The sequence below is a fragment of the Tachyglossus aculeatus genome, chromosome 6, assembly GCF_015852505.1.
Source record: "Tachyglossus aculeatus isolate mTacAcu1 chromosome 6, mTacAcu1.pri, whole genome shotgun sequence".
In the NCBI taxonomy this organism is placed as follows: Eukaryota; Metazoa; Chordata; class Mammalia; order Monotremata; family Tachyglossidae; genus Tachyglossus; species Tachyglossus aculeatus.
Window position 1 is genome coordinate 47,986,498 of NC_052071.1, and position 13,657 is coordinate 48,000,154.

The 13,657-nt window shown below is 46.7% G+C and overlaps 1 protein-coding gene and 1 non-coding gene across 2 annotated transcripts in view; one reads left to right on the forward strand and one right to left on the reverse strand.

Moving 5' to 3' along the window:
• MORC4 (MORC family CW-type zinc finger 4) overlaps nucleotides 1–13,657 on the reverse strand; it is a 55,811-nt gene that overhangs the window by 26,061 nt on the left and 16,093 nt on the right. The window contains 4 exon segments of the mRNA XM_038748071.1: nucleotides 892–1,011; nucleotides 5,125–5,253; nucleotides 6,280–6,442; nucleotides 11,147–11,294. Of these exon segments, the coding sequence (XP_038603999.1) occupies nucleotides 892–1,011; nucleotides 5,125–5,253; nucleotides 6,280–6,442; nucleotides 11,147–11,294 (560 nt within the window).
• Nucleotides 2,215–2,352, forward strand: LOC119930223. The gene has a single exon (XR_005451710.1). It is a non-coding gene; the product is annotated as a small nucleolar RNA SNORA7 (small nucleolar RNA).

A 13,657-nucleotide genomic window follows, 5' to 3' on the forward strand; every position in this document is an offset into this window, starting at 1 on the left:
AACAAAACTTGCAGTGTCAATAGACCTAAGACAATGAGCTATGATTCGCCTGCCCCTGGCCATCAGCATGGATTAGAGAAGCAGCATGGCTCAGTGGAAAGAGCACAGGTTTTGGAGTCAGAGGTCATGGGTTCAAATCCTGCCTCCGCCAATTGTCAGCTGTGTAACTTTGGGCAAGTCACTTAACTTCTCTGGGCCTCAGTTACCTCATCTGTAAAATGGGAATGAAGACTGTGAGCCCCTCGTGGGACAACCTGATCACCTTGTATCCCCCCCGCGCTTAGAACAGTGCTTCACACATAGTAAGCGCTTAACAAATGCCATTATTATTATTATTATTATTATTATTATCATCATTATTATTATTATGGGCTAGGGAAGCAGGGGTGGTGAGACAAATCAAGACAGGCTCAACAACAGGCCAGATATATAGGAGTCCTGGATCCTGAATCCCAATCTTGCCACTAACCCTGGGCAAATTATTTCCTAATTTCTCCTTGTCTTAGATCCTTCATCAATGCGAACAGCAGGGCAGCTATTAGGATTATCTATTCAAAACGACTGCAAAGCTCTAATATAAAGAGTTTCCTAAATTCTGAGTCATCACACCAAGGCGTTAATATCAGATATGTCACATCAGGTGGCCTATGGTCCATTCCCACCTCTTGCTCAACTGGACAGTGGGTTCAATGCCTAGATGAAGAGCCAACCAATCAAGAGGAGAAAGAAGTTCTCCAACTCCCAACTCTCGCCTGGTTTAAGCAAAAGCCTGGCCAGGCCAAGGAACCTGGCAGCAATACTCCGGAAGTTTTGTGCTTCTTTTTCAAAGCCCTCTTCTTATCCTCCCCTTCAATGCCCACCTTGTTAGCGAGCCACGTTCACACCGCTCACCTTTAACTGGCATCCCACCTTCTCATAGGACTTGATGAGCCGGTTATTGTGGTACATCATGATTCCAAATTGGTTGTTATTCTTGCAGTTGAACCCGAAAGTGATCCTCACCCGCTCGTTCTGAAAGTCAATCTGTCAAGTGTTCAACCGCCAATAGGGCTACCTCAGGGCAGTAATATTGGCCACGGGTGTCTTGTTATAAAGAAATGCCAAGCATCTGCCAATGTATGTGGTGTACTGCAACAGAATGCACCCAGAAGCACCCCTGCAATCACACTCCTTGCCCTAACTCCTGCCAGAAACTTTTTGCATGGCATAGGGTAGGAGACTCTGAAGATGGTGCCAACCATATTGGCTCTGCAATGGACAATGACCCCAGTCTCCCCATGTAAGGGATCCCACATTCCTCTCCCTCCCACAAAAAGCTGTCAGAAGCAAAGACTAACAGTGACAACACAGTGGGTGACCCCGAAGGGAAAGTGCCATCTTGAAGGAACATAACTGTTGAAGTTTCTGGACCAATCCATTGTCATCACCTTCTTCATCATCAATACTATTTATTGAGCACTTACAGGTGCAGAGCACTGTACTAAGTGCTTGGGAGAGCATATACAATATAACAGAGCTGGCAGACACTTCTATTCATATTTTTCTAGCACATCCCTGCTATGCCACACTGTGGGGTGCTCTATTATGGCATTTGTTAAGCACTTACTATGTGCCAGGCACTGTACTAAGTGCTGGGGTGGATACAAGCAGACCGAATTGGACACAGTCCCTATTCCATGTAGGGCTCACAGTCTCTAATTGCCATTTTACAGAGGAGGTAACTGAGGAACAGAAAAGTGAAGTGACTTGCCCAAGATCTCACAGCAAACAAGTGGAAGAGCCGGGATTAGAACTCATGACCTTCTGACTCCTAGGCCTATGCTCAATCCACTATACCATGCTGCTTCTCAAGTGGGACAAGGACTGTGCCTGATCTGATTATCTTAGATCTAGCCCAGTGTTCAGCACAACGCTTGGCATGGCTCAGTGGAAAGAGCCCAGGCTTTGGAGTCAGAGGTCATCGGTTCAAATCCCGGCTCCGCCACTTGTCAGCTGTGTGACTTTGGGCATGTCACTTCACTTCTCCGGGCCTCAGTTCCCTCATCTGTAAAATGGGGATGAAGACTGTGAGCCCCCCGTGGGACAACCTGATCACTTTGTAAACTCCCCAGCGCTTAGAACAGTGCTTTGCACATAGTAAGCGTTTAATAAATGCCATTATTATTATTATTATTGTTATGAGGTAAGCATTTAATAAATGTTAGAGCTAAGAGGGCCCTCTCAGGGTGGCACCTGGAGAGTTTCCAGTCCTCTACCAGTCTCGGCTATGGGAGGGAGAGTCAAGCAGAGGCCTACCCATTCCGTTCCTAGCTTGGGCGGTGGCTAGCAAGTGGCAGGCAATCTGCTACACGTCAAAACTCACAGTTGCTGGGCAGCAGCGGCACGTGAGAGAGTTGAGGGCGGAGACGCAAGTTGACTGCTCAGAAGAAGGCAATGGTAAACCACTTCTGGATTTTTACCAAGAAAACTCTAAGGATACACCATCAGAACGATTGCAGATGGAGAGTGGGGTGATGTGGGACAGATGTGTCAGTGGTGTCGCTATGGGTCGGAAACGACAGCGACATAAGAGAAGACGATAGCTAAAAGGATCCAGTGGGGAAGGGTTTACTTAGCCCGGGAAAGAGTGTTCTCAACTGCTAAGCTCCCCTCCAGACTGTAAGCTCCTTGTGGGCAGTGAATATGTTTAATAATAATAATGGCATTTATTAAGCGCTTACTATGTGCAAAGCTCTGTTCTAAGCGCTTGGGAGTTTACAAGGTGATCAGGTTGTCCCACGGGGGGCTCACAGTCTTAATCCCCATTTTCCAGATGAGGGAACTGAGGCCCAGAGAAGTTAAGTGACTTGCCCAAAGTCACCCAGCTGACAAGTGGCGGAGCCGGGATTTGAACCCATGACCCCTGACTCCAAAGCCCGAGCTGTTTCCACTGAGCCCTGCTGCTTATCAACTCTGCTACACTGTACTCTACCAAGCATTTAGTACAGTGCTCACAGTGCTCAATTAATGATTAACTGAGGGAGAAAGGGCCCCTACCCTTTGACTTGCTGTCAGGGGAGAATTTATGTTCAGCCTGGACAACTGAACCCCACAGATAATCAAAGGCCCATTTTAGTCGTTGCTTGGCCCATGAATCCTTTCACACCAAGAGAAATGTACAAGCTTCCTCTCTTTTCCCTGCCCCTGCATTCCTTCCAGTAGCCGGACCGCAGGAGTTGAGGGAGGAGAAGCTGGGCCTTGGATCTGCCTATTCTGATTATCTTGGATCTATCCCTGTGTCTAGCGCAGAGCTTGGGACACAATAAGCACCGAATAAATACCGTCAATATTACTGCATCTCAGCCCCCTGAAACGAAGAAAGAGCCGTACCAATCCGACCACTACCCTAGAGGCACCTGCCACGTGACGGCTGCCCCAGACATGCCCTGGGCAAGTCCAGAGCTTGGGGAGCTGTGGGTTAGATAGCTAGATTTCCAGTAAGCACTGCAGGAGCTGAGAGCTCTCACCACCCTCCCCCCGTGCTGAGGCAGGACCAAGATATGAATCATCGTCATCTACGGGCACGGCTCACCGCCTCCCACTCTGCCAAATCCCCATTGCCTCTCTGCCCTGTTGACAAACCAGAGGAAACAGGAAGGAAGCGTCAAGAGGGGTGCTCACAAACCGTGTATACCAACATGGGTGTGCATCTGAGACCTGGACTTGCCCTGAATGGGTGTAACTCAGCAAAGATCCGCTAAAACGCCCACTGCTGCTTGCCAGATTTCCAGGGCTCCCTTGTAAGGTTCCACCACAACTGCCTGCCGGCTGAAAATCCTTGCTTGGGGCTGGCAGCTGTGACACCTCTTTGGTACAAGGAGGCCCACAGACCAGGCTCCAGACAGATTCAGTTGGTCTCCCAAATCTGGCAGGGATGTGGCATTTTACCTTTCAAAGTCACAGGCAATTTAGGCTTCTCTTGAACATCCGACTAAGGACATGGATGCTCTCTCTGGGCTCAGGAAAGAGGAAAGAAGACAGGTCTAATTTCATATAATGAAAAGACTTGAAAAAGGGAATAACCATTTCTAATTTCCACAGTCTGGAAAAGAGATCAATCGAGATAACATCTGTAATCAAGCGAAGGGGGAAGGGTTACGGCCCCTCAAACAGGGGCTTAGCCCACTGCCTGAATACATGGGACACCCTTATGGAATGATGCATTAGATTCCTCTTCCTCTATTTCTGAAGAGTTGAAAATGTCTAAAGTTTCAAAATCTGGTTTTCCTAGACAGTACCGATAGTTCGACTTGCATAATTCCCCTTTTGATCAACTCAGCAAGTATTCCTATGTGCACTCATGTACACGTGTGTGCACACACACACGGAAATTTACCTATAAATTTGCCTATAGATTAGATTTTGAGCTCCTTGAGGGCAGGAATCAATCTTTTATTTATATCACACCCTCCCAAGTATAGTGCTCTGTCTACAACAGATGATCAATAAATATATCAATTGATTAGGAGAGTTGGGTAGGAAGGGAATGGAAAGAGTTTCTTTGAGGTTCCTGCCTTCAACAGACGTATGAGATGCTCACAAGAATGACTGGTAGGGTGACCCAGCTACTAATAGTAAGAAGCAATGAGAAGCGGCATGGCCTAGTGGAAAGGCCACGGGCCTGGGGGGGGCTGAGGACCCGGGTTCTAATCCTGGCCCCGCCGCATACCTGTTGTGTGACCGTGGGGAAGTCACTTAACTTCTCAATGCCTCTCAGTTTCCTCATCTGCAAAATGGGTATTCAATATCTTTTCTCCCTTCTACTTAAGACTATGAGCCCCATGTGAGACCTGATTATTTTGCCCCAGAGTTTAGTACAGTGCTTGACACACAGTAAGCGCTTAACACCATAATTATTATTTTATTATTATTAATTATATTTGTATCTGCAAGTTTTCTGGAGTAAAGGCTTTTGCTCCTTACACCCTACAATTTCCCACTTAACTGACCAACTCTATCTCCAACAATGGTACACGGAGAACAATGTTCCTGAATTCAGGAAAATGTGCTTCCCCCACCCCCGAACCACAGATCCGTCCTCGAAGTCTGAACCTGGTTAGGATAGGCTAACAGCGGCAAGGATACAGTGAAGGTGGGCTTGTACATATCATATTCTACTCTGGCCAGGCTCTTGGAGATCAGCTGGGTGTTAACCTTCTTCTGGCGGAGAAAAATCTGCATGCGTGGCTTCAGGTACAGAACACTGCAATATGCCTGCGGGACAATACAAGGGAAAAAGGGTTAGAGGATCACAAAGATGGCCACGCCAGGGAGAAGGCTATCGATATCCCCACTAAGACACAATAGGATAACGGTGAAGCAGAGACCCCCAGCTCAGGGTCTGCAATGTTTTACTCCACATCAACTTGAGAAGCAGCATGGCCTAGTGAATTGATCTTGGGCCTGGGAGTTGAAAGCACCTGGATCTTAATCCCAACTCCGCTGCTTGTCTGCTGTGTGACTTTGGACAAATCACTTAACTCCTCTGTGCCTCAGTTACCTCACCTGTAAAATGGCGGTTAAGACTGTGAGCCCTATGTGGAACATGGATTGTGTCCAACCTGATTAACTTATATCTAGGGCTTAGTACAGTGCCTAGCCCATAGTAAATTCATAACAAATGCCACAAAATAGCCTTCCAGACTGCAGGGTTCCTGACTGTAGTAGATCCCTTGATTCAATGAGGGAGGACAGTTAGAGGTTACCTACAGAGCAAGTATAGAGGAAAAGAGTCTGTTAATTCTGTTTAATCTGAGACCTGGACTTGCCCTGAATGGGTGTATTGGTGTATGGGTGTTAATTCTGTTGCATTGTGCCAAGCGCTTAGAACACTGCTCTGCACACAGTGAGCGCTCAATAAACACAATAATAATAATAATGGTATTTGTTAAGCACTTACTAGGTGCCAGGCACTGTACTAAGCACAAGCTTGGTGGATACAAGCACATCGGGTTGGATACAGTGCCTGTCCCACGTGGGGCTCACTGTTTCAATCCCCATTTTACAGATGAGGCAACTGAGTCACAGAGAAGTGCAGTGATTTGTCCAAGGTCACACGGCAGACAAGAGGCAGAGCTGGACTTAGAATCCATGACCTTCTGACTCCCAGGACTGTGTACCATCATCTACACCATTCTGCTTCTCTACGTGACTGACTGATTGAGTCCCGTGACAAGAGAGGGGTGGGAGAGATCAGCGTGCCCTCTGCTCAGGCTTGGAGAGGCGGGGATGCCGACTCACCCGTAAAGAGTACTCTGTTTCAGGCACTACGGAGTCCCGTCCCTTCTCGAGGTGAGGGACACTCTTTTCCCCAGCATTCGCTGCTTCCTCTGACCCGTGGCCTGATATTCGGATGTCGTACTTGTCAGTTCTGAAGTCCAGCTCTGGGGTCCCGTCTTTATTTCTGAAGGAAAGACCAAATTGCCATTCTAACCTGCCAAGTAAGCAGGGCAAGGAGAATCCCCAGAATGCAGGCCTTCAAGAGTCAACGAGTCTCGGCAGCCTTCACCCTGAGATTCTTTCAATAATGAAAACACCTGCCTCTACTCAGCCAACAAAGGAGCTAAAAACTTTTTTAACTCTTTCCAGGATACACACAAGGCATTTCTGACTCTACGCTCGTTGTGGGCAGTGAATATGTCTGTTTACTGTTGTACTGTACTTTCCTAAGCACTTAGTAAAGTGCTCTGCACACAGTAAGTGCTCAATAAATATAACAATGAATGATCTAAATCCAATTGCTTTCTCCATTGTTATCTCTAGAAGGTATTATGTTATTTTGTTAGTATGCTTGATTTTGTTCTCTGTCTCCCCCTTTTAGACTGTGAGCCCACTGTTGGGTAGGGACTGTCTCTATATGTTGCCAACTTGGACTTCCCAAGCGCTTAGTACAGTGCTCTGCACACAGTAAGCGCTCAATAAATACGATTGATTGATTGATTGTCTCTATATGTTGCCAACTTGCACCTCCCAAGCGCTTAGTACAGTGCTCTGCACACAGTAAGCGCTCAATAAATACGATTGATGTTTGATGATGATGAAGGTAGAATTTCCTGGTTCACAAGGAGAGCAAAATGGAAATGTATTTGAGGCGATATCTGTGGTCAAAGAGATTAATCCACAAGGTGTCAGCTGACTCCAGACTTTATTTCCAGTACTTTACTAACCTTCTTTCTATCCTTGCGCAAGTGGTATTTTCACTCTGCTTCCCCATTGGAAAATAGGGATGAAAATAACACAATTACCACAGTACTCACCCTGATACTGTAAGGGCCAACAACATTATAAGCCAGATTTTCACAGTGCAGAAATTTCTTCTGGGGGGTAAGGAGCGTGGTGTAGTGGATAGAACATGAGCCTAAGAGTCAGAGGACCTAGGTTTTAAAAGCCTCGCCACTTGCCTGCTGTATGACCTTGGGCAAATCACCTAACTTCTCTGTGCCTCAGTTTTCGCAACTGTAAAATAGGGATTCAATACCTCTTCTCCTAGTCCTACTTGATTATACGGCACAGCGACTGTATCTGGACTGATTAGCTTGTATCTACTCCAGAACTTGGAAGCTTTTTAACGAACACCATTATTAAGGAAAAAAAAAAAAGGCCCAGGCCTGAGTCAGAAGACCTGGGTTCTAATCCCAGCTCTGCCACTTGCCTGCTCTATGACCTTGATAAAGTTACTTCCCTTCTCTATGCCTCAGTTTCCTTAACTGTAAAATAGGGATTCCATACCTGTTCTCCTTCATGCTTAGACTGTAAGCCCCATGTGGGACAGGGATTGTGTCCAGTCTGATTAATTGTTATCTACTCCAGCCCTAGGACACTAAGAGACACATAGTAAGCTCTTATTATTATTATTATTATTAATAATAAGATAAATAATAATAATAATAATGATAATAATGATAATAATGTCATGGCCTTGTGGGTGCTGTTAGCTCTTTCATACCACAAAGATGTCATTCAATAATTTATGCTTCAGAGTCCTAGAGAACATTGGCTAAATGATGATAAAGCAATGAGAACACCTCAACAAGAGCTATAAAAATACAAACGAAGTCTATGCTGAGTTTCTAAGCTGTAAAAATACAAACATGACGTATATTCTGAGATTCTATCAAGAAAATCCAGACTCGGATGGAAGTCTAATGAATCACTACAATACGTCCTTTCCTTCTGGGTTGGGAGCATTATGCCTCTACAACCCCAGCAAGGCTTGAAACACTAAGTCATCCCTTGCTGAGAAGAATAAATAAGAGTGACTATCTAGCCTAAGGAGGAAAGAGAAAAGAAAGGACAACTCCAGCCAACTAGAGTGGTCACATCTTTCTTTGATATTAAGTTGCTTTTGAAAATTACCCTTAAAGTTCTGCCCCTGGCTGTGCCATGATTAAATGCCAATAAGGGAACCCATCCCCACCAATGTCCAGGGACAAAACCCTCAGCAAACCTCTCTCAAAGGTGATTCATAGTCATCTGATTCTCAGTCATGTAGCAAAAGAGCTTATCCTCTCCCCGCCTTTCTCCCGCTGCCGTTCCCCCTCCCCTCCTCCTCCACCAAGCCCAAGCTGCCACTCCAGATGGGCTGAAAGCACCTGGAGTCAACAGTGCAATTTGTTACGGAACAAACAGCCTGCTCTGCCCGCTCCACCAACTGCTACAATCAGGGGAAGCGACTTCTCAAAATAGTAACTTATTATGGCATTTCTTAAGTGCTTATTACATGCCAAGCACTGTTCTAAATGCTGCGGTACATACGAGTCAATCAGATTGGACGCAGTCCCTGTCCCACATGGGGTGCACAGTCTATGTAGGAAGGAGAACAGGTATTGAATCCCCATTTACAGTTGAGGAACTGAGACCCAGAGAACACAAGTGACTTGGCTGACTGATTGACTGGTTTTTCTTAAGTGCTTACTACGTGCCAGGCACTGTATTAAGCGTTGGGGTGGGTACAAGATAATCGGGTCAGATGCAGTCCCTGTCCCACATAGGGCTCACAGTCTCCATCCCCCTTTTTAGAGCTCACAGTCTCCATCCCCATTAACAGATGAGGTAGCTGAGGCACAGAGAAGTGACTTGACCAAGGTCATACAGCAGACAAGTATCAGAACTGGGATTAGAGCCCAGGTCTTCTGATTCCCAGGCCTGTAATTTTTCCAAGTGGGCTGAGCTTACTCTGAAGTCCTTCCAGCGGGCATTTCTGCTGGAGCAGTGGACAGAAGGTAGAAGGCAGACAGCACAGGGCAGGCATCCAATAACCAGCCAGAAGTCTGGCCCACTTTTCCAAGTGACGTGACACCATCCACTAAAAATTCCCATGTAACAACATTTTAAGAGTAACTTGGACAGATCAAGGCTCAGGGAGGATTTTTATTTTAAATGTTTATATCTTCCTCGGTTTATTTATGGCCCCAAAGAATGACTGTTTAAATTGGCTCTCTTTTGGGGAGACAAGAATATGTGTGAGGTGAGAAGTAAAATAAAGTGACAATCTTCCCCAAGTAGTGCTCTTTGACTCTGCCACCACTGCATTCTAATTAATTGCTGACCCTGGGGGGTGGCAGCTCAAAATAGTCTCTCTCCAAGCTTAGCAGGGAGCGTGGGCAGCTCAGGGGATCAAGACATAAGAGACTTGGGTTCCAAAGTCAGCCCCATCAGGAATTTGTGTTTATTTTTTTTTTTTAATGGCATTTGTTAAGCGCTTACTATGGGTCAGGTACTGTACTAAGTGCTGGCGATAGATACAAGGCAATCAAGTTGGATACGGTCCATGTCCCACATGGGCTTCAGTCTTCATTCCCATTTTACAGAGGTACCTGAGGCACAGAGAGGTTAAGTGACTTGCCCAAGGTCACACAGCAGACAAGTGGCAGAGTCAGAATTAGGACTCTGGTCCTCTGAAGACCAAGAAGAATGATTGCTTCCTGTGGGGAAAGCGCTGGGTAGCTAGAGAAGCAGTGGCCTAGTGGCAAGGGCACGGGCCTGGGTTCTAATCCCAGCTCCGCCGTTTACCTGCTGTGTGACCTTGAGCAAGTCACTTCCTTCATCTGCAAAATGGGGATTCAATACCTGTTTTCCCACCTACTTAGAATGTAATCTTCTAGACTGTGAGCCCAGTGTTGGGTAGGGACCATCTCAATATGTTGCCAACTTGTACTTCCCAAGCGCTTAGTACAGTGGTCTGCACACAGTAAGCATTCAATAAATATGATTGATTAATTGATTAATCCCCCACGTGGGACCTGATGATCTTGCATCTACCCCAGCGTTTAGCACAGTGTCTGGCACATAATGTCTGTCTCCCCCTTCTAGACTGTGAGTCCCTTGTTAGGTAGGGACCGTCTCTATCTGTTGCCAACTTGTACTTCCCAAATGCTTAGTACAGTGCTCTGCACACAGTAAGCGCTCAATAAATACGATTGAATGAATGAATGAACATAGGAAGAGATTAACAAATACCACAATTATTAATGTTTCTGCCAGAGGATGTGTGATAAATGACCATCTCAGTCTGCCACAGTTACTGAGAAGCAGCGTGGCTCAGTGGAAAGAGCCCGGGCTTTGGAGTTAGAGGTCGTGGGTTCAAATCCCAGCTCCGCCACTTGTCAGCTGTGTGACTTTGGGCAAATCACTTCACTTCTCTGTGCCTCAGTTCCCTCATCTGTAAAATGGGGGTGAAGACTGTGAGCCTCCCGTGGGACAACCTGATCACCTTGTAACTTCCCCGGCGCTTAGAACAGTGCTTTGCACAGAATAAGCGCTTAATAAATGCCATCATTATTATTATTATTACTGGTGTCTCTTGAACAAAGCTGGGTTCCTGAGGGAAAAGTCACAGGGGGTAAGCAAGGAGACAGGTACAGGATGGTTCCAGACCCATCTGCTTTCTGTGCAAGACGAAAGTTCCCTGAGATGTGCTTCCCTTCCCTGCATCACCCCACAGGGAGGACCCTACTTTTGGAGACTGTACTTCCTCACTAGACTGAAAGTTCCTTGTGGGGAGGGGAATGTGTCTACCAATCTGTTGTCTAGTACTCTCTCGAGGGCTTAGTACAGTGCTCTGCCCACAGTAAGTGCTCAGTAAATACCATCAACTGATCGACTGTACCTGCGGATGTTCCAGATGAAGATGCGGGTACCCTTTTTGCTCGGGATGGCATCAAATTCTGCCAGCAGCTCCTCCTCCGAGCTGAAGAGAGAGTGCTTCAGGACGGCCTCAAGGCTGGCTAAGGAGTCCTCAGTCACGATCATCTTCTTTAGAAGCCACAGGGTCAAAGAGCAAACTCCGGGGAACCAAAGAGCTCATTCCTCATCCTCTACCCTCTAGTTTTCTGACACCTTGGGAAGAGTGGCTACTTCTGAGGTAGATAAATGGGAGAAAGCATGGCAGGATGGAAAAAAAAAAAAAGGCAACGTTTTTGAAGGGGTTCAGCGGCCAAAGCAAGTTATCCTGTCAAGCAGCAAGGGCAGGGATTAATTATGGTACTTGTTAAGGGCTTGTTATGTGCCAAACGCTATTCTAAGCACAGTTAATCAGGTTGGGCACAGTCCGTCCTACATGGGGCTCATTCATTCGTATTTATTGAGCACTTACTGTGTGCAGAGCACTGTACTAAGCGCTTGGGAAGTACAAGTTGGCGACACATAGAGACAGTCCCTACCCAACAACGGGCTCAGTACGGGCCTAGGAGTCAGAAGGTCACAGGTTCTAGTTCTGGCTCTGCCACTTGTCTGCTGTGTGACTTTGGGCAAGTCACTTAACTTCTCTGTTCCTCAGTTACCTCATCTGTAAAAAGGGATTGAGACTGAGTGCCCCACATGGGACAGGGACTATGTCCAACCCAATCTGCACGTATCCACCCCAGTGCTTACCACAATTATTATTATTAATAATAATAGTAATAATCCCCATTTTACAGCTAAGGTAATTGAGGCATAGAGAAGGGAAATGACTTGCCCAAGTTCACACCACAGACACGTGGCAGAACTGGGATTAGAACCCAGGTGGGGCCTGTGAATCAGAGTCCTCTGAATCACAGGTCCCTACTCTTTCCTCTAGGTCACACTGCTTCTCTAGGAAGAATTGGAACAGATGTTTCCAGAGATCCAGAAGTGCTCACTCAGAGTGACCAAATGGGATGTCAAGGGAAATGTGACTGGAAATAATTAAAGGCCGGGGTGAGGCGGCCAGCAATTTAGGAGCTCTGCTGTGTGTTTGGTGGGGTGAGCGTGGCCCTGGGAATCAGGAGGCCTGGAATTTAGGCCCAGCTCTGCAAGTAGGGAAACATCTGCTGGGGCTCTGCCACCCCGAGGAAGGCTTCTGACCAGAGAACCACCTGGGGCATTCTTCCAGGTATATTTGCCCAGTGGGAATCCTGAAAAATACCTGGCTTATGTGAGCTGAGGAGAGTGTACTGGTTACTAAGGCAACCATCCAGTGGGTCACGGCTCTGTGGCCCATTTTGGCTCAAAAGGGACTAGCACATACCACCAAAATACCCTTGGCATGTACTTGGCAGGGCACTATAGCTCTGCCCGTCCACTTGTTCGCTGCCCTCTGGGCCTCAGCAGAACCAGGGATGAGAGAGTGCAAGTGGCCCTGAGCAAGCCCCAATCACCCTAATTCCTTCCCTGGGAAGTCCAGATATCTTTGGGCCGAGTCTCTGTCCGTCATTCCTGACAGGAGACCCCGTTGTCACCATCACCTCGTCACGTGTTCCACAGAGCAAAGCTTATGGTCATGGAAAAAGGAAATGGGGGGAAATGGCAGAAACATCACCAAAATGGGAGAAATATCCAGGTCAGGTCTTATTGCCCAGGGCAGCTTCAGGGAGGCTACATCAGCAACAGACAACATGATCCGGGCAACAGGCTGAAAGCTGGAATTCAGCAGACAGTTCTCAAGAAAGCAGAATGGCCTAAATGATAGAGCATGGTACTGGGACTCAGGAGGACCTGGGTTCGAATCCTGATTCTGCCACTTGTCTGCTGTGTGATTGCTGTGACTCAGTTACCTCATTCGTAAAACGGGGATTATGACCATGAGCCCCATGTGAGACATACCGTGTCAACCTGATTTGCTTGTATCAACCCAAGCACTTAGTACAGTGCCTGGCACATAGTAAGTGACTGTAAGCTAGACTGTAAGCCTAGTGCGGGCAGGGATTGTCTCTATTGTTCTGCACATAGTAAGCGCTCAATAAATACGATTGAATGAATAAATTGCTGAATTGTACTTTCCAAGCTCTTAGTGCTGTGCACCCAGTAAGCGCTCAGTAAATATGACTGAAAGAAAGAATGAATGAAAGTGCTTGACAAATGCCATATTAAAAAAAGGGAATTTTCCACTGCTGAGGATGAGGCTCCAGAAACCTGACCCCCAAACACAGATTGTACTGTAGTTTCTGAATGAGTGACACCCAAATCATCAGGCAGGTGAAAGAGTGTCATCCTTCAGGTTCCTTTTAGACTGTGAGCCCACTGTTGGGTAGGGACTGTCTCTATATGTTGCCAACTTGTACTTCTCAAGCACTTAGCACAGTGCTCTGCACAAAGTAAGTGCTCAATACGATTGATTGATTGATTGATTGATAGGGTACTAAATAGCCATTACCAGAAG